General features: G+C 39.1%; 1 protein-coding gene across 2 annotated transcripts in view; it reads right to left on the bottom strand.

Annotated features, from left to right (window-relative positions):
- LOC137109003 (junctional adhesion molecule 3B-like) overlaps positions 1-25,215 on the bottom strand; it is a 32,957-nt gene extending 7,742 nt beyond the window's left edge. Inside the window, exons 1-2 of one of the 2 annotated variants that reach the window (XM_067494302.1) lie at positions 25,062-25,191; positions 475-582 (exon numbers count right to left, since the gene is read on the bottom strand). In XM_067494302.1, coding sequence (XP_067350403.1) covers positions 475-526 — 52 coding nt within the window. In that variant the 5' untranslated portion in view covers positions 527-582; positions 25,062-25,191. Of the gene's footprint in view, positions 1-474; positions 583-25,061 lie in introns of both variants that reach the window. The other variant, XM_067494303.1, reaches the window with a different exon arrangement.
- Between the last annotated feature and the right edge of the window lie 375 nt (positions 25,216-25,590).

Consider the following 25,590-nt stretch of genomic DNA (forward strand, 5'->3'; position numbering starts at 1 on the left):
TGCTGCTGAATCATCCTGACAGCCTATGGTCCAGAAACAAATCTGCACAAAGTCACTTCCACATGAATGTTAACTAAGAAACACGCACATGAACACTTGAACAAAGTGACTTAGAAATATGGTGTGGCCTTCAGTGTCGGGGTCATTAGCGTAGATTGCACGGTCATGGAGAATCTATGCAATGCCTAATCTCCATTAGTTCAACCTTGCCTGCTGCCAGCTCCTAAATCAATCTTTATTATAAATAAGGTAACAGGTTATGAATTCCTAACCTATTCCTATTGTATTATTTTAACTGAACAGGCTCAGTTTACTTTTATCACATCTGACTTCCAGCATGAAGACCACACAAGTCAATTTGTGACATGTTATGACTTTAGTTATGATAAGTACAATATAATACAAAGTTTGGAGCATATTTATCTGGACTAAGCATCAAACCGTTAGATGATTTCAGGGTGGCATGGGCCCCACCTGGAATCTGATTGGCTACCTCTGGTGCTCTCTTGGATGGATTACTCAACATGGCTAGTGAGTACAGGCCTGGAGCATTCCAACCATTGCATGAAGTGACTGAAAACTCTTTTAGTTGAAAGGTCAATCAAACGATTGCAGGGATAAAACGATAAAAAGAAAAAGAAAATAAGACAATTAAATAAGACAACAAAATTACCACGGAGACACAAAAAAGGCCACATTAAGACTAAAATTACCACAGGGGAAGAAAAGGTTAAAATATGATACAAATTACTACAGAGTGATATAAAATGACCACAATAAGATGACGACAACATTACTGAAAATGACAATATAACAAACTTTACCACAGAGACAAAAAGATAACTAAAATAAAGCACAAATCCCCCACAGAGACAAAATGGCCACACTGACAGAAACATGACTATGAAGAGGCAAAAATGTTATCACAAAGAGACAAAATTACCACAGTAACACAAAAATAAGCACAAATGAACGAAACACTTGCTATATAGTCATTTTAAGCAATTTTACATATGTACCCTTCTTTTTTCAAACTAGTGTCTGGCCATTCTAGCTCCATCAACAAATGCCTCAATGTGTCTCTGAATAGTCTGAATAGAGTATGTAAGTGTGGCCCGAAGATAATTAGTGGTCAAGGTGGAGTTGGGTCTCTTATTCAATGAAACTGGCCAAAGGGGATAACCCAACCCTCTACCAACTGTCATCTGGAGACACAGCAGTGTCTGGGGTCACCTGCTAAAGCAGACAGGGTAAGCTGATTAGCCCACGGTCTTTCTGGAGATCATGACAACACGACAGCTTGTTTTTAGCTGCTGCTGACAATAATAACACTGTATGGAGGTCAAAAGAAGGTTACACCTTTGTTTAGCAACACCAGATCTAGCTTTAAGAAGCTCCTTGGAAAGTTTAATGTTAACAGTGATGTTGTGTGCCACACTGCAATGCTGTTCTTGTATTTCCACAGCTATGAACGCAACAAAACAGTTTGCATTGGCAGTTTGTTCTTGCAAGCTCATTATGTAAAATTTTTAATGAAAGCAGAAACAAATAATAAGAATGAAAGCATTGCTTCTATTAAAATCTACTGTTTCAAGAAGACTATTTCGCAAAGATTTGTTGAAAGTTCTAGGAGCATAGGCCCTCTGGACGGATAAAAAGTATAGTAGTATCACACTGAAGGCTACTTGCAGTCCAACAGTGCAACAGCTGAGGACTAATAATATGATCATTTCAATAAATACTTGACTTAGCTTTGCATCTCTAGATAAAATATATCTGTTCTGTGCTAGAGCAACAAAGACAACAGAGTTTGGTCCCATGTGGATAAAGTTTATCTTTGTAGCAAAAAAGTGTTTTTAACTGAGAACTTCAACAAAGAATTGCGCAAGAGTTGGGATGTGCACTTCTTTTCAAAAATGACAGTCAAAACACCATCAATCCAGTCAAAGCCTGTCACTTATTTAGCATTCTCTCTACAGAGCTACATGCAGAAAAGCACACCCAGTCCTAGGAAAATTAAAAGCTGTTGGCAGCAGCAGAAGTGTTTTTAGCTTTTAGTGTTTCTGAGCGGCAGGTACGTTGTACAAATGTAAGGTATCTTTTGATGAAATGTGACTAATATTTAGAGTTGACAATATTACATAGGGTAATATTTTCTTTTTGCTAAAAGTTAAAAACTAAAACTGTGTTTTAATTATGATGCAGATTCCTGCTCTTCAGTAAAAATCCATAACATTCAAGCATGTTTGTACAAATATGCTAGTTTTACTAATTTTAAGTTGTTTGTGAATATGAAGCATGTCACATCATATTTCTGGGCTTAAGTTTCAAATGTACTGCATGCACTATGTAACTCAATAACAAATCTAAATAGGCCAAGGATACCAAGAGTCCAAAATATCAGAATATACGCTACTGAAATAGCATCCCAAGTTGAAAATAAATTATTATACCAAATGATTAATTAAGTTCAGACTTTTCATTAAATATAACACTCAGTATCATCTTTGGTCTGTTAAAGCAAATGGAAACTAACCCCCCAATCCCTCTGTGCCTCTTTATTTTAGAGCGTATTAGTGCAGCTTAGGTGCCTAAGTGAGCTTGACGTAGAGAGAAAAAACTTAAGAGGTCTGTTATGGCAACAGCTGTCCAGGAAAACACACGAAACCCCTGCTCCAAAAAACTGGCCACTAATGTTCACATGTTCATCTATATTTTACCTCAAGCTAGCAAACAGGCCATTAATGACTTTTGGCTGAAATAATATCATCATGTTGATTATTCCTACCTATTACAGGAAAAAACCCCAGAGGTCCTTTGGTTTGGAAGGTAGCTTTTAATATGTATCCAATTTGTATGATACTGTACAATGTTACATGAGAGATACCTGTTTAGGTTTTAAGTGACGCTGTCCAATATTTAAACCAAGTATTTTAAAAAGGCGCAGAAAACCAGATGCTGTCTTTTATGGTGGCTATAAATTTGAACTAAAGCATCAGAAATATATACTGTAACAACAGCAACACCCACAAAAACAACAATAATAATAATAATAATAATGTCATATAGTCGACCTTAAGAGTTATTTTAATTTAATTGCCCTTTTTAGGTAGTATTTGAAGATTACTTTACAACAAACATTTGATTGTTCCAGATTAAATATCAATATTGTTATGGTATTCTGGTATCTTGTGAATGTTGGTCACGAAACAAGGCATCTGGATTTGTCACCGTGGGGTATGACAAACTGTTTTTTTTTTAACAGATCAATTATAGCTTAGCACAATATGTAATTTACATTTAAATTAGAACCAATCACAAAAGATCAATCTTTGTATATTAATGATTGTCCTTTTCATGATTACACCAAGGGTTTAATCCATCTTTCCTGCAGAGTATCCTTTCAACCCAGGTTGCATCCAAGTGGGAAAGCTCAGGAAGTGCTGACTGCGTGTTACAAAAGCAGTGTTTCCCATCTCTTCTGCAGTCTGTCTGACACATCCCTTAATGATTATGTCCTACTCATCCTGTGTGTGATCTCCGAAAAGCATCTAAGGCCTTGCCCACACCTGCAATGGAGCCAACAAGAACCACTATGATTTCCATTGTGAAAATGTATTTCACACAAGCAGTGCCTGACTGACTGTGAGTGTAAAATGTGTCTGATGTAGATTATTGAGCTTTTAAAACATGCAGGTGCTGAGTGACCTATATATTTCATGATTTTCTTTCTTCTGTGTCCAATCTCTGTGCTCTTCTTCTTGGTTGGATACAGCTGTGTGTGTGAGATCTGGCAATCTGCAAATCTGCATCAAAGTTTTATTTTTAATCTTCCTTTCTGCCCCCATGATGGGTGCAGGGTTTTCTCTGTAATCTTAGTGTAATGCCCTTATAAACCCCCTAGGTTTTACATCACTGAATAATACAATAGGCACAGAGGAGCTGGATATTTCTTGATGATTGTACTGTGTAATGAATCCCTCATTTTTTTTAGTGTTCCTCTAGGGAGACTCCACTTGTTTCCTCTGCTGTTCCTGCTCGGTAAATCCAGGGAGGTGAGGCTGGTATCATAAATAGAAAGGTTCATTTAAGCAACCAGTGATATTCCCTGTGGAACATCTCTGCCTTGTGCCTATCGAGAATATTCCCATGCCCATTTGGAATCTCAGACATCAAAGTATGCACCCCCTGTTTCATCAACCAGTTGCTGGTTGGGAACTCTGCAAGAATCTGAGGGCTAAGAGTCTCTATGTGATTCAAGCAACAGAGGCAGTACAATCTGGATTTCTGTAAGTAAACGAGCTGCTGATATGGATAACCACTTCATTTTCAAATTGTGAAGTTGATTTTACGAGAAAGAGAGGCTATCTGTAAAGTAGTTGCAGACTTACTGAGATGACCAGTGGTTGCTATTGGACATTTAAACACTTTGCTAGTTTGTAATCTGACTTTCGTATCAAGCACCAGATCTCCAATGCACATAATTCATAATTTTTTAAACAGATTATCTATATGTTTATTTATTTTGTGGACAACAGTGGCTCAGTTGGCAGTGGTTGTTCACCAATCACCCAGTTGCTGGTTCGATCCCGGGCTCCACCGGTCACAATGTCCTTGAGCACGACATTAAACCCCGACTTGGGTGCTCCCGGTGAGCATTGGCCAGCTGCATAGCAAATTTCCAGTTTAAACAGAGGTAAATAAGTGCTAAAGCTGGTGAGAAGTGAAGGCGTGATGTGATGAAGGAATGAAAAATATAAATGTTTATATGCATGTGAGATAACTGGGGAGTGATGAACGAGTTTGCCATTTTGAGCTTTCTTAAATACTTCTCCCTGTGACTAAAAGCTAAAAAAACAGGAATATGTTCAGCTTCACATCAAAAGCTAATCACACTCAGCAAGAAAACACCAAGCATGCGCACAAACAGGTAATTAGCAATGTAAATCCGTAGGTCATGAGACTTATTATAACAGTACTCAAACAAAAAGGATTCACAAAGTGAAAGTCCCTAACAAGGCAGAGTTTAAGACATTGAACTTGAACAAGTAATTTCAAATACTGTTTCCTAAACTAAATAATTTCTACTTAATAATATTAAAAAAACATCTGGTTGGCCAGACATTTTTACGGAGTGAAAAGTGTGTGCACAGATAAAAGCAGTAAACAAGACAATTTAACGAGACAAGTCATTTAACCAAATGTTTTTCGTTTTCAATTTTGTTTAACAAAAGGAACAAACGCTTTTCGTTATTACAAGTATGTTCTTAAGTCTTTAAGATAAGGCTCCAGTTAACTTTGTTAGATGTGTTTGACCAAATTCAAAATTAAAGCAAAAAACATTTAACATTTTAAAAACCATTTAACTAAATAATGTCAGTAAATCATTATAGGCACACTCGTGTGATTAAAGCTCTAATGGCTGTATGACTTTGTACTTCGGTAAAAGACCTGACTTTTACAATGTATATAGTGTTAAGAGGCTGCCAGGTCCCCTGAGGGCTTTCAGTCATGTATCCCTTTAAGAAATCTCAGTTCTACTGCAAGCACGCAGAACAGCTTTTAAGGGGTGTAAATGTTTATGTTCTGCAACAAACTAGGTTACTGTTTTTGGCACTGCACACATGACTGTGTTGACTGCCAAAAACTGGCACACACAATGCACAAAAGTTCAATGGGAGCCCTGAGCAGAATGTGGTCAGGCCAGGGAAGAGGGGGAATTTCCAAGTGTTAAGGGAAAAGTGTTGACAAGAACAAAAAAAAAATCAAATGATGCCAACTGTGCTGATTAGAGAATTGACGATGTGAACATGATCACAACTGAATTGTGCCTTGTACAGGATTTCTATTTCTAAGTAATTTAAAAAAAAAAAACATTTAGACGGAATAACACGTAATCGCTGAACCCACTTGTGCTATACCACTGCAGGATTGTCAAACTCTCATGCACCATGCCTTGTTTCTCTGTCATCAAAGCCTACATATTTGACATGACTAAACATGTAATGTGTTCAGAGACGTGATGGCTGTAAATATTGCACTCACAGTGTCAGTATTTCAAAGACTTTTGTTTTGTTCAGTCCTGTCTAAAAGAGCCGCCCAATTTAAGCCTGCAAGTTGATTTCATTTAAGTCTTTCCAACTGTCCCTAAACTGTATATGCACCTCTCTTCTAAATCCAATCATACTTTGATCATACTCTTGCCTGGAGATGAACAGGGGGCACACAAACTCTATAACTGGGGATATGAACATGTTCCTAACATGCTCACTACAAAACAGGAGAGTACAAAAAGAAGAAGCACTTCTTGAAAAATCTGAAAAATTTAAGGAAAAAATAAAAAATACTATAAGTGCTTCACACAAACAGCGTTATGGACTTTTTTGTTTTGTTTTGTCCTTCCAGCTTAACCTGTGAGTTCAGGGTCGCCACAGCAGATCATTGTCGCCACAGCAGATCATTGTCCGCATGATGATTTGGCACAGTTTTTACACTGGCCCTTCCTGATGCAAGCCTCCCAAATTTCTACCAGGCTTGGAATTCAACATATAGCCAAGAATGGGGAACGAACCACTGACCCTGTGGTCCTTGGACAACTACCTTATCGACTGAGCTACAGCTGCCCCAGGTCATATAAATTTTATGTTTACCAAGTTGTTTCTATTAAATTAGTTAAAGTCATGAAACACTAAGCAGATAAAAATAATGTCAACTTTTTAGAAAGTTTAAACCTTGAATGGGGGTCAGATTGACCTCAAGGATAATAGGAGGGCAAGGAGAGCAAGTAAAACATTGTCCAGTGTATTGCTGAAGCTCTATTAAATCTGCATGCCAACCAATCAGCATGCTGTACTCCAAGAACATGCTAATGCCCACTTGATAAAAGTTTATAATGTCAGCTGAGCAAAAAGCTTGACAAATTAATTTATAAGAGCATCACATATTATCATAAGCTTCTTTCTGAGATATTACTGCTAGACTCTAGATAAAGCAGGCTTTGGTGCTTCCGTTCCCATAGCGATTTTGTTGAATTTTGTCTGCCTTATTTGATTTCTTTAATCAATTAAGGAAATCATCTTCTACTGGCCTAAGGAAAACTATTTTGTATTGACAGTCTTGAGTTTTGCTGCTCTGAAGTAAAGTAAAAGCTCTTACATGACCATTCATCAAAATCTCTAAACAGTGTTGCTTTTCATTTACCCATTTACTCACATTTACAAACTAGTGATGGCAGCTGCCATGCAAGGACCACACCTTACCCACCGAGAGCAACTTGGGGTTCCGTTTCTTGCCCAAGGTAACTTGGACATGTAGCCAGGAGGGAGCAGGGGTCAAACCGCTGACCCTGTGGCTGATTGATGACTGTTCTACCAACATAGGTAAAGAGCTGAGCCCATCTCGGTGGCAAATGTACCAAGTAGGGAATTGGAGATATGTTAAAAAAAATTTAATAAGTGCAGGCTGCATCAGATCAACTCACCATGTTTCAGTTCATAAGTGGCTGAACCCAAAGGCATGTCACTAAAAGAGCAGCGGCTTATGTCAGTGTGCAGCAAGTGTATGTCAAATATGCAGCTATATTAAACCTACATATAGCTGTATTACATGCCAATCAGGGGTGGAGTGGTCTGCTACACTCATTGACAGCTAATACCTTCCTATTTCTTTATTTTTTTGTGGGAACATTTAAATCAATTTAAAAACTAAACTGGTTATTTATTACAACAGATTAGACATTTAACGTATCTTAAGTGAATAGTTCCTCATTTTGGGAAATATACTTCTCTATCTCATCCTCTATCAAGTAGAAAGTTTGATGCAAAAGCCGATGCCACTGTTACAGTACATCTGTAAGCTCCATATGAGATTAGCTTTTCTTAAAGTCTTGGCTCATAATATAAAATAGATGTGCCATCTATTCTCTTTTTTTAAGTTCATCTAAATAAATGTTCATGGTAGTTTTATATTTTACATTATTGTGGTTTCAGTCTTCAGGCTGGTAAGACTAGGACTATGTTCAGAATGCTAAAAACAGTTAGCATACAGGGAACTTTAACAAGCACAAGAGCACACTTCATCTGAGCATAGATGAACCTCATTTGAGCACAAAAGGTAATTTTATTGATTTTAAAGGATGTATATTAATATAATTTACCTACATACACTCAGTTGAACTAACCCATCCTGTACACACTTTGATTCTGATCTGAGGGTGCTGTACCACACACAATTTCTTTTCATTTAATCATGTTACCCCTAGTGGATAAACTCATTCTGTCTGGCTCAAACTTGTATCCTGGTATCAGGAGTTCATCCAAATGCTTCCCTTTGCCAGGTGTACTGAAACACAGAGCAGCTTTCCCCACAAGGGATCATTGCGTATTCATTTATTCTGCATTTACATATGAAACTGCTGCAGGCCCTGATGTGTGCCTGGTAAGGCAGAGGCAACCATTTGCCTTACTGCTGGTGAGCCCTCCGATCTAGGCAGGGTCAAACACTCACCCTGAACCAATGAGCGGATGGGAGGGGGTTAGGGGAGGAGCTGATGGTGTCACTGAATGCCTGGGAACCTGTCACTTTGTGTCACTGTTAGTGTCTACATCTGCCCTCCTCTCACTTTGACCTTAAGCGAAGTACGGCTAGCTCACAGTACCAGACCACAGAGTGGGAAAAGCAACTTTTACTCCTCCACCTCACATGCAGTGCCTTTCACTTGCTATGGTGCCAATCACTGCCTTGAGCCATCACATTCACTAAACTGCGCTTTACGAAATTTGTTCAACTAAAAATTCTAATATATGACATTTCATTAATCTAACTTACAGTTGACTCTTTCTCGTGATTAAGTCAGTTTATTAATTTCTAAAAAGCCTTTAATTCCTGGTAAAAAAAACCAAACATATATTTATATATATGTAATAAAGATAATATACACAAAATGAGAGTCCTCACTATGACTGATAATCGTGTGTTTTGTGCTGTTATGTTATCACAATTCTTTTTGTCTTAAATTAAAACTTTAATCTTCAGTCTTTGATTTCATTTATTATATCACTTGCTACAACAGAACTGACAAAAACAGCACATAGTCTAACTTCTGATGCATATTATACATACATATTATATACTTTTCCAACAGTGTCAATTTCTAAACACAAGGCTGCTGTTTTTCATCTCATGCTGCCAAATTTGTTTTCAACATTAATTGGTTTAGAAACAACTGATATGTACTGAATGATCTACAGTGAAAATATTGCTCTTTCAATAAGTCATGTGAACATCTTGGCCCTGAGATAATCAAACCCTCATTCCTGCATTAAATAGTACTGTTGTTTGGTGTCACACTGCCTCTTCACATGATCCTAACAGTCATGCATATCAATAGACAAGTTTGTATTGTGACACAGTTTCAGGCTGTAGGAGTAAAGGAATGTTTAATTAAACAGAACAATGGTAATGGGTATTGTAACTGGGAACACAATAACGATCAAATCCACGCATTGCTTAAGTCTGGACCTTTGTTCACCACAATTCCAGTCATGAGATCCTAATGGAAAATATGATACACCATAGTCATACTGTAACTCTAGTATTGCACACTCACATACCGAAATACCGTGGCCCATCCTCTTGGTGTCTAAACATACGTTGTTAGCAACATAACTCTACAACAATATCTCATTTGTTGGTAAAAATTTAAACACTACACTAAGTCCAATGTCTAGTGGGGTCTTCACAGCTCTTTTGTAGACAAACATGCAGTGTAACAGTATTTTAACCAAGAAAAAATATCACATATTATGTGTTCCCTGTATCAATGGCAACAAGTGCTGGCAGTGTGATGATAAGTGATAAGTGGTTAGGTAACATACAGTAACATAACATGTAAAACACATTTCTATATCAGTTCTAAAACGTTAGCTGATGTCAGTATATAAAAGCAACAATAAGAGATAACATCCTGTGATGGCGAGCTGTTTCTCAGTAGAGCGAGAACATGTTAGCATTCAAATCCCTGCTCACTATATATAGTGGCTGTCAGCACTAGCCAGAATCCCTGCAGTCTGCTAATTGGGTTCCTTCACAGGTAACAAGTGTAAGCAGCAGTAGTTCTCCCCGACTTTCACTGGCACCCAGGGAAGCCTTGACCTCTGTTCACGATGAAATAATTGTCCAGTAATTTTTTCTAGTCCAGGTGAGTCTGTTGAGGTTGGCAGTCAGAGTGTCTTGTCAAAACAGATCAAAACATACGGCCAAGAGAGTGAGCAGGCCTCCCCTGGCACAGCATCTCTGTTATGTGAACAGTCGGACATGCCACACATGCTGCACGTCCAAATGAATTGGGGGGCTCCATGGCGTCAGCTTAAAAGAGATCTAACAGGAGGGGGTAGGGGCTAATTCAGCCAATTCTGGTTTTTGGGCCGCAGTCAGAGTCAAATCCCATGCTTGAATTGGAGCTGCTACCACAAAAATCTGTGTTAAATCGCACCACACTTGGTGCCAGAATTAGCTCCTCACCACACTCAGGACAGATGGCATCAGCGGCGCACACTGCAAATGCTTCACATTCTAGTCCAGACAGCCTGACCCATTCCTTAATCCTAATTAGGAATACAATTTCCACGCAGGTCTTTTTCAGGCATGATGAAAATAAACATTTGTCTAGCTACAACCCCTGCTTAAAGTGATTGTCTTATTTCATAACATGGTTTTGAGCATTCTCTCATTATGACGCCATAGTAAATCAATGACTGGCTCTGATGATTGGGCAAACACACACACACACACACACACACACAATCCTAAAAAGAAATAAACACCCTTTTCTGAAACCTTCCATCAGCACACCACAAAGGATTACCTAAAATACATTTTTAACATACAAATATCTAGAAACACTGTACAGATATCAGGCTAATCTGGCTGCTGGGATGTTAACATGGGTACTTTTTCTCACCAGCCAGCAGTTCCTTTACCTAATAATGCCCCGTTTGGCCACCATACTGATGGCTAGATATTGGGGGGCGAGCCACTCTGCCACAGTCTGCAAAGATAAGCGCTCATTGTGGAGTGTCTGGATGGTGAGCGTTGCTGACCATGATGAGCTAAGGCTCCATTGACAACTGAACAATAACACAACAACACACAGCAGAGACATGTTGACGTAGCTGGTCCAAAAGGTTTAATCTGCCTCACTTCCTGCATGCTCCAAGGATGCCTGCTGTGGGCTGAAAAGAACTGAACTGAAAGGGTGATGCTGGGATGATGCCTTTAGGGACACACAAAATTTTTTTGCAAGTCTGCTGACTTTTATTTCTAAATGTTTTTATGAGTTGTGTATTTCATAATCATGCACATTTCTACAGCATGGATAGGAATTTTGTGGGGGTTTTTTTCTCTCTGCACTTGGAGTCATCTTATCTAGGTTAATTGTAATGAAATGATACTAACCAACTAAGCAAACAGACAAATCTAAATAGATTACACACACATCAATAATGTAGCCAAATCTATCTGTGTCATTAAATGTGTAGCTGCACATTTGCGGCACTCAGGGGCACAATGTGTGAGATGGCAGCAGGAAGTTTATAAAGTCTTCATAATAGGGCCTCTAAGGAGCATCCAGCTCAATCATTAAGATGCTATCGGCTCAGAAACAGCAAGCCCAGGACAAATCCCACTATTTCTGAAGTTTACTATTACAACAATAGCTTTACACAGCACAGCCTAATAATCGGCCTTTGTTTTCACACCATCTTGTGTAGCCCTAAAGCAGTAGATTGACATGTCTTTATCAGATGCCAATCTGACAAAGACAATCACTTTTTTTTACTGTTTACAGGAAGTAAAATGTGTCTGTAGGGCTCATAAGTGCACCACCCTAAACATGATTTTCCATTGTTCAATTATACTTTAAGTTCTAACAGCAATCTACATGTCGTTCGAGTGACATGTTTCTCACAAACTCTAGCACACAAGTCAGGTGCTGCACAATATAACTAATAGGCTGATTTACAAGCCTCACTGTACTGTGCTTATAAATCCCAATGAACAAAGTGTAGAAACCATTTACGGAAATACAATATACAGGAGGAGTCATGTACTCAGCATCTCATTGCTGCTGACACTTATTTTCAATAGCAGACAGTATTTGTGAGCTTGGTCAAGCAAAGAGCCAAGGGTCAAACAAGTTACTGGTGCAAAAATTTATTCTCTGACAAAGATTTAAATAAGTCCTGCACAAACTATGGCAACTGTGGCCTGCTGTGTAATGCTGTGGGAAGCAAATCTGAATGAGTCTTTGTCCCTTAGTAAGCACTAGCATAGAGTGCATGAAGAGGAGTGCAGAATGTGAGGTCACCAAAAGTGTGTGAGTGTGTGGGGACGTCTGGTCACAGGTGAAATGTGCTCTCACGGGGAGACGTGATTGAGGGGGACTGGGGTCACTGAATGCCCCCACATTTCTAACACAAGGCTTTAAATGGAGAAAGTAATAACAAAAAGGCATGATCGTTTAGAATAGCAGACATGACTTTCTCCTCTCTGTTTGTCTCTGGAAAGCTTTCCGGTTGGTTTACAAGCTTGGTGGAATATGCACACACAACAAGCAATTATTGACATGTTTAATCTTGGAGGAAGTTAGATTTCTGCTATTTGTAAACACATTATATTAACAAATATTAACAAAAACAAATGTTCTTGTTTACTCCAATGTGAGAAGTACAGTAACTCTGTAAAAGCATGGAGATGCTTGTTCTCACGAGCCACATACTTAAAACAACTTCACAATTCCACTCTGTCAGACATATAACTTGGAAAAATGTATAACTGCTACTGATTTGTTTATAAACAGCCCACCATGTCAATAAAGATAAAGAGATTGAGATATTGTTAAGTATTTGTGAACAAGCAGCCCCCTCAGACAACAAATGTGCATAAAGGCATTCTCTGTAAAGACTGGCTGAGCTGTGGGACAGCGAATGCTACCTCAACAACAGCTGGGGTAGGAAAACATCTGAGGCTCCGGCTGGTGACCCCTCCCCCCCACTGGAGCCACACTTCCATCACCTGCTCTTGGAGGAATCCTTGATGGGTTTCCGTGGGAAATACCAGACAAAGACGTCAGACAGCCAAACAACTGACCATTTCATGCCACCCATTCTTTTTCTAGTCACGTGAACTATGCCATCATGTGTACAGTCACACAGGAAGTAAAGGTATTCTGCACAGAGTTACGATGCAACCTAACAATGGCTGAGGTCCAGAGTGCTTTCATGGTAAGAATAGAGGACAGCTGGCGACCTCAGTCACCTGCTTTCTCTACCTGTGTCAAACATAACTCTGTGGTGTTTTGTGCGCTGTGGTTGAGCTGAATTTTTATACTGCTGCAATCAACAGAAAGAAAAATGCTATACACAATAATGATTAGGACAAAACATTTTCAATTTTTTTTCTCTAACAATGAGTGTTTTAAGCAGATTATAAGGCTCTTTCTGGTGTTTACATGCTGATACAAAAACCAGCACACATCTGGTGGTTGATCCAGTGAGGCTATATCAGGCATAACATTATGACCCCCTGTGCAATTGAATGCAATCCAACACAGTGGCTCTGCCATGAATTCTACTTTTACATCGTTATAATTACTCAGTTTTTTGGTTGAAACTGTCAGACAGGTAATAATTCTACTATGTGTTTATTATTGAGGTCAAAGTGGGTAGTGGAGTCATACTGGAGTGCATTATAAAAAGAAGTTGTTCTAATGTTTTGCCCACTTCATTCATTTTAAATAAGGTGGCCAAAACAACCCTGTAAAAGTAGATTTTATGGCAGGGCCACTGTATTGGACTGAATTAAATTACAAAGGTGGTCATTATTTTATGGCTGTACAGAGTACAATCCCCATGGAGTTTATCTGTCTTACTTTTGAATGTCTAAATAATACAGATTTTGCTACTTTATATGCAGCACAAATGTACAATGATTTACAGAGAGTAGGAAAAAATAGGCCGTTGACTAACTACGAGTGAACATTATTCAAAGTGAGCAGAATATTTGAGAATAGAGTCACTAGTGTGTGTGATGCTCCCAGTAAGTAATATCCAAACTTACTTACAGTAATGTGCTCAGCAAACCCAGCCCTGACAAGCTATCACTTCTCCTGACTGGCAAAAAGCCTGACTCAATCTGCTTAAATGTCTCCATCCTGAAAGCAAATGTAATAAGGAAGCTTGCTGAATTGTTTAGGTCCCATGGCTGGGGGCTGTTACACTGAGATGGGACTGTGACCTTCAGGTTGGATACCAGCACATCACAGTTGTTCAGGGCTCATGCTTAACTGCAGATATGAGCTTCTTGCTGAAATGTCCTTCCACGCTAACAATGACCCCAAAAGAAAGCCGCCCACAGATGTGTACACTGATGATCTTGCATTTTAAAGATATCGGATTAGCAGTACAGTCGCTCAGTTCTGCATGAGTGATTTTCAGTGAGGAAAAGGAAGAACAGAAGCGTGGAGGGGTAAGCAGAGATTCATTACACCAAGCGCTGGCTGGACAGGGGTCATTCAGAGACACTCATCAGCAGTGAGATACAGATTCTCTCTGAAAGTATGGTGGAAAGCTCATGGAACCATAAGATCGTTGTTCTAGCTCAAACCAGATCGGGCCAGTATGAAAAGCTGTGAGGGACTCTGGGGTCAACATTGGGGTTGGGTGTGGTAGGTGTAGAGGTTAGTAGACTGTTATATGTTTTTCTCCTTGTTCACCTCCCACAGAAGGCGCACATTTATTTAGAGGCCTTAAACTCTGCCCCTGCCAACTAAATGGCTTTTGTTCTCGTGTTTTCTGTCGGTGTTTTTTATTTTCTCAATAAATTATTTGTTGGCTCTTTGCTTTTGTATGCTCAATATTTTAGGAGCCACACAGCTGTGCTCTCTGTACTCTTGGGTTCAAGAGAATAACTTTTAAGTATGGCTTTGTTTTGTGATATGAGAAGAATGAGAAGCAGGCTACTTACCCGGTCAAGAAATAGTCAAACAGCTGAAGAAAAAAAATATTTTGATGGAGCTCATTGGCAATGTTATTACGCAAACATTTTTTTATTGTTTCATTTTATAATAACAAAAAAAAAACAAACAAAAAAAAAAAACAACTTTGTTTCACCAAGGTTTTCAATGATAATGTTGAGCAGGAGCAACAAACTTATGTGCTGAAATTATTGTACTCACGATTGGGTGTTTAAGTTGTTGATAATGTAGAACCAGGATAAAAACAAAACTGCACTTAATAAAAAAGAATTGGCTCTGTATTAATGCTGCATTGATTTTGATTATTGTAACTGTGCACCATCAGTCTGATAATGTTTCAAGATGTCAGGCTAAATGTTAATGAACGGTAAATTAGTAATGCTATAAAGGGGCACTACACACTAGGTTTCTACCTAGCTGTTACATTAAAAGTATTCAAAAAAAGCAATGCAAGGTGCAAAGCAATGCTTATGTCTGCACTACAGCTCAAGGAGAGGAAGTTATGTGGCAGTCAGACATAGACACATGAACAGCATGGAAGGTGTCAGGTAATGGTAGAAAGATATTAATAATTAAAGAGTGATCTAAAGAAACTAATAATAATTGGCTATTTTGAAATCAACTTATTACCAAAATTGTGTCAGTGTTTTTGCCTATTATGGTCGTCATCACAAATGTAGAAGTCCCCAAAAATCTGGTCTATTTTATCATGATTTGAAACAGCCCATTTGTCTAAATAATACTTAAATTAAAAATTGCTTAATTAGACTAAGTTGTAGTGCCCCTTTAACTAAAAGTGATCAAATATAAAATGCAGTTTGGATTTAAAGAACATCATGAGAGCCAGTTCAAAATGGATTTTTTAAGTAATCTGCATTTGTCCTTTCAAAGTTTTCACCATAAAACTATGCCCACAAATACAAAGAATGGAATACTGTGTGTGTGTGTCTGCTCCTGTTCAAGCTTTAAAAGAATTGTTAATCCCTGTTTATTTTATTTTGGTGTTTTAAGTTTATTTCATAGACTGTGGTATCGTAACACTTGCATAGATTAACTATCCTAACAATGAGGACAGTTTTAAGTCTTGGAAAATCCCTTATAATGCTCTGCTATTACTGCGGCCCTTCTGGGGAATCTCCACTTCCAAACAAGCTCTCTAACATAACCTTTTCAGCTCTGATAATGACTAATGTGTAAATATAATTACCTAACTTTGGTAGCGCAGCAGTCTTGTGAATGGAAATGGCACAGCAGATAACATGAACATTTTGAAAATGACCCTGCTCTCTTACAGGATATGAGCTTTAATGTTGAGAGACTGACAATTTGGCTTAATTACAATCTTATTGGTGAAAAAAAAAAAATCAGGAAATCCTTTAATACAGATAGGGTGTGGAATATTCTCTGGCTCATCCTTTGTTTTGACATAATTAGATTCCCATTTCATGTTTCCCCTCATTTAGCACTCATCTATAGAGAGGACACCGCGCCAGTAAAATAATATGCTACTCTGAGTGCTTCTGTCTGGAGGACAGTCTTGATGATGTCGACACTTCACTTAAGTCCCTGTTAAGGTTTTGTAGCTAAAATTATAGGACGGTTTCAACTTAATACATAAGTCTGTGATCAGCTTTGAGGCTGCAGCCAGGCCATTTTGAGTGATTTGATGGCAAATGCCTGACAAACCACTGAGTCACGGTTAAATCCATCCAAACTGATCTCTCATCTTTACCCTCTGTTGCTTTTCATGACATAGAAGCCAAGCAGACTCACATGTAATGTATAGACCCCTCTGTTGGTGCTCAGACACCATCCTGTCTGGCATCCTGACAAAAATCTAAGGCACTCACTTACCCTAAGCATGCCCTCACACACATGGCTACAGCACTGTACTTTTTGAGCCATTTCTGTTGCCCAGTTCATGACAAAGCTTAAAAAACATGAATGATCTAGGTACTCAAGATCTTTTCTGACAGAATCAGGAAATTCCATTAATGCTTCCAGATATAAACCATTTCAGCTCTGTTTAAGTATTTATTTCTGTTATATCCAACAACACTTGGAATGAGGGCAGTCCCTCACATGGCTGATTACAAAGTTCTAAAGGATGCAAAAAAAGACCATTCAGCTCTGTGTCTTTATGTTATCTTGACTTCTGTACCAACTGGCTTCACAGCCACGTTTGTAAAAGATCAAAATATTCTTCTGTTCAAAGCCATCTAGCTGACTCAAAAAAAGTATAACAGTGCAATTAATCTTAGTTGAAATCCAACATATTTACCACACAGAGGGCCCAGAAGGGATAGTTGTCACACCATATGTCAAGATAGCCTAGGATCTGCCAGCTCTATCTGTCCAGTCAGCGGAATGCTCACTGTACTTCTGAAGATGCTGGCAGCATTACCACTATGTCTATATGGAAAATATTATATAGGCTGCAGCACTAGCTTTACTGGGAAGATATTATATAGTTTGGGTGAAATAAAAAAAATCTTCCTCTTCTCTTTGAGTGTAATGTCCTGTCAAAAAAAGTCCTAACAAACTCCAAAGCAGCAAATGTAATCTCTTTAAAAGGCCACAAAATTAATTTGAACCAAAATCTAATTTGGGATTTATTTTCACAGGCAGCAATATCCCACATTATTTTAACATGAACTTAAAATGATGTTAAGAATGCCTGAAGATAATTATATAGTAAGCTTTTACCTCAATGTACCTGAGAATTTCATGTCTTACTGAAATGAACTTATAAAGCAACAAAGACAACATGAGACCAGCAAGAAACCTTTTACAGAGAAATCCTCTGCATCACCGTTACACATACACACACAAGTTAATCACCAATAACTCATTTGGATGAGCACCAAGATTTCTGTGTCATGTCTTACCCCAAGCACTCTGAAATCCCCTCACTGCAGACTGTCCTGCCAATTATAGAGTTACTGAGTTCCTTTTTTAACAGATGAGGACTAGGAGCATGCTTTGACATGGATTTCGAACCTCTCAATTAGTTTCAATTAGAAGAGTGATATGTGAACATGGCTGTCATTCAGAAGCTGCATTTAGTGCTTACTAAGACTGAAAATGCCATGTTGCCAGTGTACAATAAATAATTTTCTAATTTTCTTAAAATTGAGAACATCAAGGCCTAAGCCTTGCTCACTGACCAAGCCCCATCCATCATTTCTATGGTGTTCAGTTTTGAACCCATTTTACACTTCCTCCCAGAGGATGCCTCTAACTCATAGACAGTCATCTATGTGACATTTAGTGTCTCTTCAGAAACGGCTGAATTTTATTCAGCTCAAACAGTCTCATCTCAATCATTGACATCACAGCAAGTACCTAAATTTATTTAACAAACTGTTACGCACTTTATTTTCGATGTTATTGATGTCTGACAGAGCTCGTCACATTATAGTGCAGCCTGTCTGCTATGTCCCTAAACAGTGTGAATATGACAATTTTGAAATCAGAATCCAAAAACACCCTATTATTGAATTCTAATGCAATAACACATATCAGGAAACTATCAGGAAGCTTCCACAAAATGTTCTGAAAAGCAGTACATTATGGTGGATTTATCTGGAAGAGATTGGGTCTTGTCTCCAAGGTAACAAATGTATACTGGTTATGATAACCCCAGAGCCACAATGAGAATGTATATTCTTATGATGATCAAAACACCATTTTATATTGAATAAATTATATACTATTAGACTTGTTCTTTAATATAATCCATAGAATGAAATATAAAAAACTAATTTCACTTCAGAAGTAACACTTGTCTGTGACTTTTATGATGTGACAACCTCCATCCATCCATCCAGTCATTTTCTGTCACTGCTTATCCTATGTGGGGCATGGGGAGGCTAGAGCCTATCCCAGCTGTCATCACGCGAGAGGTGGGGTACACCCTGGACAGTCTATCGCAGGGCCACAGAGAGACATAAACCTGCTTCAGACATGAACTCTAGAGAAGTCAGGAGGATAAGCCCCTGATATTGTGAGGAGTTTCCCTTTCAGACATGCAGCCAACATCAGGAGATAGTCCGTGAGTGATGCATTCTCACTTGTTAAGAAATACTAGTGCTAGCGCACTTCGAGCAGTGGGCAGGATATATTGCAAAAACAAAGCTGGGAAAGTGACAGTGTTTTGGTTTGTAATCTGGTCATATAGATGACACGTAATCTTGTACTGTTCCTTCTATTTGTTTGAAAATTTCCGGGTCTGCCCTTGCTGACAGAAGTTCACGTATTTTGTTATCCCTCCAGTTCGACCTTGATGTTGTGATCGTATGAATAAATGTGTTGAATGAATTAGCTCTTCACCTTCAGGTGTTTGTATTTGCCCTGTTTTGCGGCAGTCACAGGAAATGGACATCAACTCGCCCATTCACTCATAGTGAAATCTCCGGAGTTTTGCCACCTCTATTCACAAATGAGCTTGGTTGGAGATAATTTGGACTTTGCACTAGGGAGCTGGCTGGGTAAAATACGAGTAATGTCAACGCCAAAAGACTTGGGCTTTTGTGTTCACACATAATATCCAGACTTTATCTGGAGGCAGTGTATAGGAATTCCAGTGCATGTCTGAAAGGGGTTATACATAGACAGACAACCATATGTACTCAGATCCACACCTACGGGCAATTGTAGATTAATCAATTAACCTAACATGAATGTTTTTGGGCTGTTGGAGGAAACTGGAGTACCAGGAGGAAACCGGAGTACCAGGAGGAAACCCACGCAAGCACTGGGAGAACATGCAAACTCCACACAGAAAGGCCACGGCCGGCCAAGGTGCAAATCCACATCCTTCTAGCTGTGAGCTGTGACAACCTCTCAGTGCTTAATTTCTTTGTTCCAGTGAATCTTTCCAAACTCCTTGGGAATTTAAAAGCCTGTCTGCTATCCTCAGCCAATTCAAAATGCAGCAGAAAAGCTTTTTATCTTTAGAGTTTATTATGAATATTTATGTTTGGCATAACGGCTCACCTGGGTCTGGTTATTAGTCCTTAAAATCCCCATGTTAGCAGACATTATCAAACTGGTCTTTAATGTCATTCTGTCTTTGTTTTGGTTAATACTGTACTTCACATTTAAATATGTGTTTCCTGGAACTGGGAAAACTGAGAAAAAACTTCAAGCTACTGTATACATTCTGTCCACAATAATTATCACAGTAGATGTATTTAATTGCATGGCTGATGACACTGAATAAACTGTGATCAAACACCCGAAGATGTTCAGACAACTCAGATAAATAGCATTATGGCTATTTTTAGACAGCAATTGCAATTTTGTTACAGCCTGGTAAACAAAAGATGAATCCAGAATGATTATCTTAGTTAGATTAGTTATGACTCTCTGCAGGAGCACAACCACACGTAGTACGTTGCCTCTGTCATGTCATTAACGAAACCCCTAATTATTTTACTGAGCTGACAGCATCCCAATGTTTGATCGATGTCAGTCTCTTTTGACCTATTGATGCACTCAATCAGTATCCAGAAAACAAAGTGCTTCCTCCCTCCAGGGACCATGTGACCAATGATAAAGATCATCAAACAGGAAGCCACTCTTGTGCCGCCTAAACTCAGGCAGCCAGTACACAGGCATCTTGGAAATTATCCTCCAGTCGAATAATAATGCCTTGTCAAAACAAACCCCACTTTAGCCTGCTATCGATAAAAAGCCAAAAGCTCATTAGCCTAAACAAAATTACATTTATCTCCTTTTTCTCATGAATCACTCTCTTGTCTAAACTGCTTCTCGTAAATCTTTAGCTTATCAAGAAAACAGACCAGGAGTGCCAGGAGCACTCCTTTTCCACACTGGGACCATCATAATATTTTCATAGGGAGTTTTCGGCCAGTATGTACTGCCTAAAGGCAGGTTTTAGTTTATGACTGATGGTTCTATTACATGCATTACATGTCTTATTGACATTTGAAGCACGCACATGCCTTTGCCATTTCTGGAACGTGAGTATGTTTGTGTTTGCCTTTCGACATCAGCATCTGCTGTAGGTCACTGCCAGCAAAAAAAAAAAGAAAATAAAAAAAAGCTTAAAACAAGACAGAAAAGGATTCAGCAACCTGTCCTAACTTAATATGGATTTCTGTCTTTGGAGAGGTATGGTCACAGCCAGCGTTTTATTTTTCTGAATGCCTTCAACTAGCAACACTGCTGAGCTTTCTCCTTCACATCTCCGCTTTTCTGCTTTGACTTCAGCCAACTCATCAACAGGGGTCCTTTCTATCTGTTAGGAAAACAGGTGGTTATAATTCTTAGTCAGTACACGATGAAGTTTCGCTCTCCATGTGTTTTCTATTTGGAATGCTGCATTTGCTAACACACATGTACACACGCATGAGCGCACACACACACACACACACACACACACCAGATATTTCTGGTTACTCCTCCGATGCTGCTGAAAACACCACCACCCACTCCTGCTCAGCTGTTTCGGGTCATTCCACAGTAAGGGCCATGTGCCACTGACTTTATCCAATGGAAAGACTGTTGTTGCACAGATATTCACATAACTGACTGCCACCATAAAAAAATACTAAATTGCATTATTTTCTAAAAGATAATTCACAAACGCTTATGTAACTACACAACTCCCACTTAGGCAATAAGCACAAGCAAGCCTGATACTGCTGTAAAATCTGAGCTGAGCTATACTGACCACTATTATAGATGTGTCATGCCAGTGACACCTCTCACACAAGGGTGTTTGGAGAGAAGAGCTCCTGACTTGTAACAAACAAATGCAGAGCAGCAAGGGACTCCTTTCTGTTGGTCTATTCCTCTGTCATTTAGTGTCTCTGCAGTAAAATGTCAGACTGTATATGACTTGCCCACAGGGGATGTACATGCCATTCAAAGAGTGCTTCAAACAAATGCTCACAAGCTTTGGATGGGTAGGGAAACATCTGATAACATGTATCTCTTGGGGGAGATGCTATCAGTGGTTTTCTTGGGGCACACCAGCTCCTGCCATGCCAAACAGCTATGCCACACATGCCAAATGATGAGAAATGTGCCAACATTTTGTTTTCTTTTAGACAAATGTTAAAAGGGGGTAATGGTTTGCGTCATTAGACCAGCAACTCAGTGTTGTGTTAGTGGATGTTCAAAGCTCTCTGAGTGATGCAATGACTTATCAGCAAAGAACATGGGGGGCTCAACAACAATCTAGTGTCTTTCTCCCTTATCTTTTACATTCAGTCAAAGAGATGCCTCCCATCAGTTTAGGCTGACAACCATGAGTGAAAACAAAAATATTGTCAAGTCATAAAAATGTCAGCTGCCCAGGAAGATAAATCACTGTCATCACTTGAGCAAGTGTGAAAGCTCATTATGTGTGTGAAACAGCATTTTATAATTTAAGTCTTCTTTTTAGATTGATCGTTTTTTTTTTCAATTATATTTTGGTTAAGTTCATCATTAAATTTGCTTTTGTTGATCCACAAATTTCCAAATATGCATCAAACACGCAGATGTCCACAAATGTTCACAGCAATGATCTCAAAGTTTATATTTGCGCAGTACTAATCCACTTTGAGCATCTTCCAGGCTTCCACATATCTTGGCCGTGCTCTTGGCAAGAGGATTCTGGCAGATGTCCTCTTAAAGTATGAACTACTTTCTTTTGGAATATTTTAAACAAAATGGCCCAGGTGAAGACAACAATGGAAAATGTTAATGCATTTCATTAGATCAGATCAGAAGGTTTGGTATAAGCATGTGTACTTAAACTAAAAATGGCCCTTGTCTTTGGCTCAACTGACAGATGACTGGGCTGCTGCTATGTTCAGTCGTGCTGGGTTTAGCCTTCACTTGGACTGGATGGAGTTGCATGGCCATTAAGATGATAACTACCCAAATAATGTCACAAACTGAAAATAACGAGCACTTTTCACAGAAGCAGAAATAAATCAGGGTGTGACCTACAGAACACAATCTTTGAATTTGTCATCACTTTATGAAACATCACAAACTAATACTGGAGTAAAGACATTCAAAAATATAACACACATTCCAATTACAGTCAGTACCTATTAGTAATCAGAGCCTATCAGCAATAATTAGTAATTCATAACATGGCTTACGGCCTGCATCAGTCTAGCCACATTTGTCCTCTTTCTAAAGACAGCAGCAATGCTAGACCGGGAGCCAGTCAGCCACATGGCTAAGCCCTGTCCAAGCAAGACAAAAGAAATGTTTTAATATTCCCCAGTTCATTGCCCCTGATTGTGCTGCTATCTTGCGCCGTTGCAATGTTACAATTTAAAATAATAAATAAAAAAAATAAGCACAGAGTATAAGAGAGACAGTGTTGAGTGCAGAGCAACAGATTTCAAACAAGCTGCAGTGCAATTCCTTATTAAAAAGGTAAAGAGAATAACCACATCACACATGTGAACTATCACAGGGCAGTTCTTATGAACACATTTCTCTTTGACCTGCATGTGTGTCCTCTCACACCTTGATTTATCTAGGTTCAATGGGAAATAAACAGAAAAACAAGCACCATATTTCGAGCCAAGCTGTTAAATGTTTTTCTTGAACAAGACTACAAAGAAATGCAAATGAATTTATTTTTAAATTTGTCAAATTATTTTTTTTCATACCTGAAGCAAAATGTCTGTCATTTCTGAGAAGGTTTTTAAAATGAGACAAGGTGACTCAACTAGGGTCAGGCACAACATATTGTTGGTATTTTATAAATACATTTCTATAAATTTTATGTCAACTACAGCTTCACATGGTCTTGAATTTGGAAATGATCTACTGTTAACCACTAGTGTATGAATTGCTGAGTCTCTTTGACAGGCTCTAAGAAAAAACTCATTTAATTTATTAAAACTGGCCACGTAGTAGAATAGCAACAAGTGGCTTTTTGCTTGTCTGTTGCAATCACTGTGTAAAATAAACCTCGAAAAAGAAAAAATATCAATAATACATAGCAATAATTTTAATAAACCTTAGTCTGCAATGATGGTTTTTGTTTTCTTCCAAACATTGTCACGCTTGTAAGCGGTAACGCTAACTTGACCATTTTCGATGTAAATCAAACAGGTGTGCGCTTATTGTCTCTAACACTGCTAAAGAGGACACGAGGACTTTAGGTGGTTTGAGTTACTCAAACGAATCGATGTTCCGTCGACTGTTTGTGTTTATCAGCTTTATATGGGGACCAGCAGCAGCAGCGGCGGCAGAAGCGGCTGCGGGAGTAAGAGGGGAGGGGGGAAGCGGACAGTCGCTGGCCCTGCTGGCTCCTCCCGCGGACAGCCTGCTTTAATTCGCCGCAGAAAAAAAAAAACCCGTTATCTCGCATGACTAACTTCCAACATCTCTGCCGTCACCGCGGCTCCAAACCCGCCTTAAATAGTTAACTGCACAGAAACCGCTCGAATTCATATTTAATTCCCAAATTGCCCCCCTCAAAGTTAAGAAGCTGAAACTTTTTTTTTCCGAAGGGGAGACAAACAGCGTGTGGGCTTAACCACACGCACGGACTGAAATGATGCAAGAGATGAACTGAAAATCACGCTCGGTTAGCCCTGGTAGGCTAATATGTGGCTACACGCCGTTCCCATAAAAACTACATCCAGCAGCTTTAAGTTGTTCGATTAAATATTGAAGAGGTGTAACTAACATAACGCGACGTATTTGAGACACAAAACCTGCTTGAAACCATCGCTCGACATTCGCCAGTCACGTTCCCGTGAAGTAACAAGAAGTTAAACGGCGACAACATTTGTCATTACTTTTAAAATAATTAACTCTGTTTCCTTTACCTCGATAGTAGTACTTGCTGTCAGTTTACCTTGAGTTTAGCGTTAGTTGCTTCCAGAAAGCGCTTTTCCTTCTGAGGCACAATCTATGTCTGGCTAACGTTCGTGTAAAACCTGGGCCAAACAGAGGCAGAAGTAAATAATATCTGACGGCCGCGTTCCTCGAGCAGAAAAAGGGGAAAATAGCAGCCAGTTTGGATGGTTTCGGTACTTACAGTGAGTTGAGAGGAGAGTCAGGAGGCAAGCCAGACGTGTTTTCGCCATCTTGGAGTCGATGCTATGCTCGGTTTGACTGGACGTACATGCGCAAAGTAGCCTAAAGAGCTTTAGTGTGGATGGAGAGAGGGAGAGGGACAGAAGCACAGACTGGGAGAGAGAGCGGTAGAGCGGGGGGAAGGGGGGGGGGGGGGCGGTGGCGTTCTATTCTATTGGGTTTCCATAGCTACCGAAAGCATCACTCACACTGAAAAGAATTTATAGTTGACAAGATGTGGGGGGCTTTTACTACTGTGGCCTTATACTGTAGGTAGGCACCAGCTGGGAGCTCAGATTGGAAACCAGACCTATGTATGTTGTGGAGTGAAGGAGAGATGAATAACAAAATATAGGCAACCACATTTGCCAGTTTGCCTTATTCAGAAAAGAGGAAAGAAAAGTGTCAAGAGGCAATATCAGTTATTGTGCGATGTACTGACTGTGAGCTGTAAAGTAATAAACACAGGAAGAAAAGCATTAATCTGTGCT

This window comes from Channa argus, chromosome 24, assembly GCF_033026475.1.
Source record: "Channa argus isolate prfri chromosome 24, Channa argus male v1.0, whole genome shotgun sequence".
In the NCBI taxonomy this organism is placed as follows: Eukaryota; Metazoa; Chordata; class Actinopteri; order Anabantiformes; family Channidae; genus Channa; species Channa argus.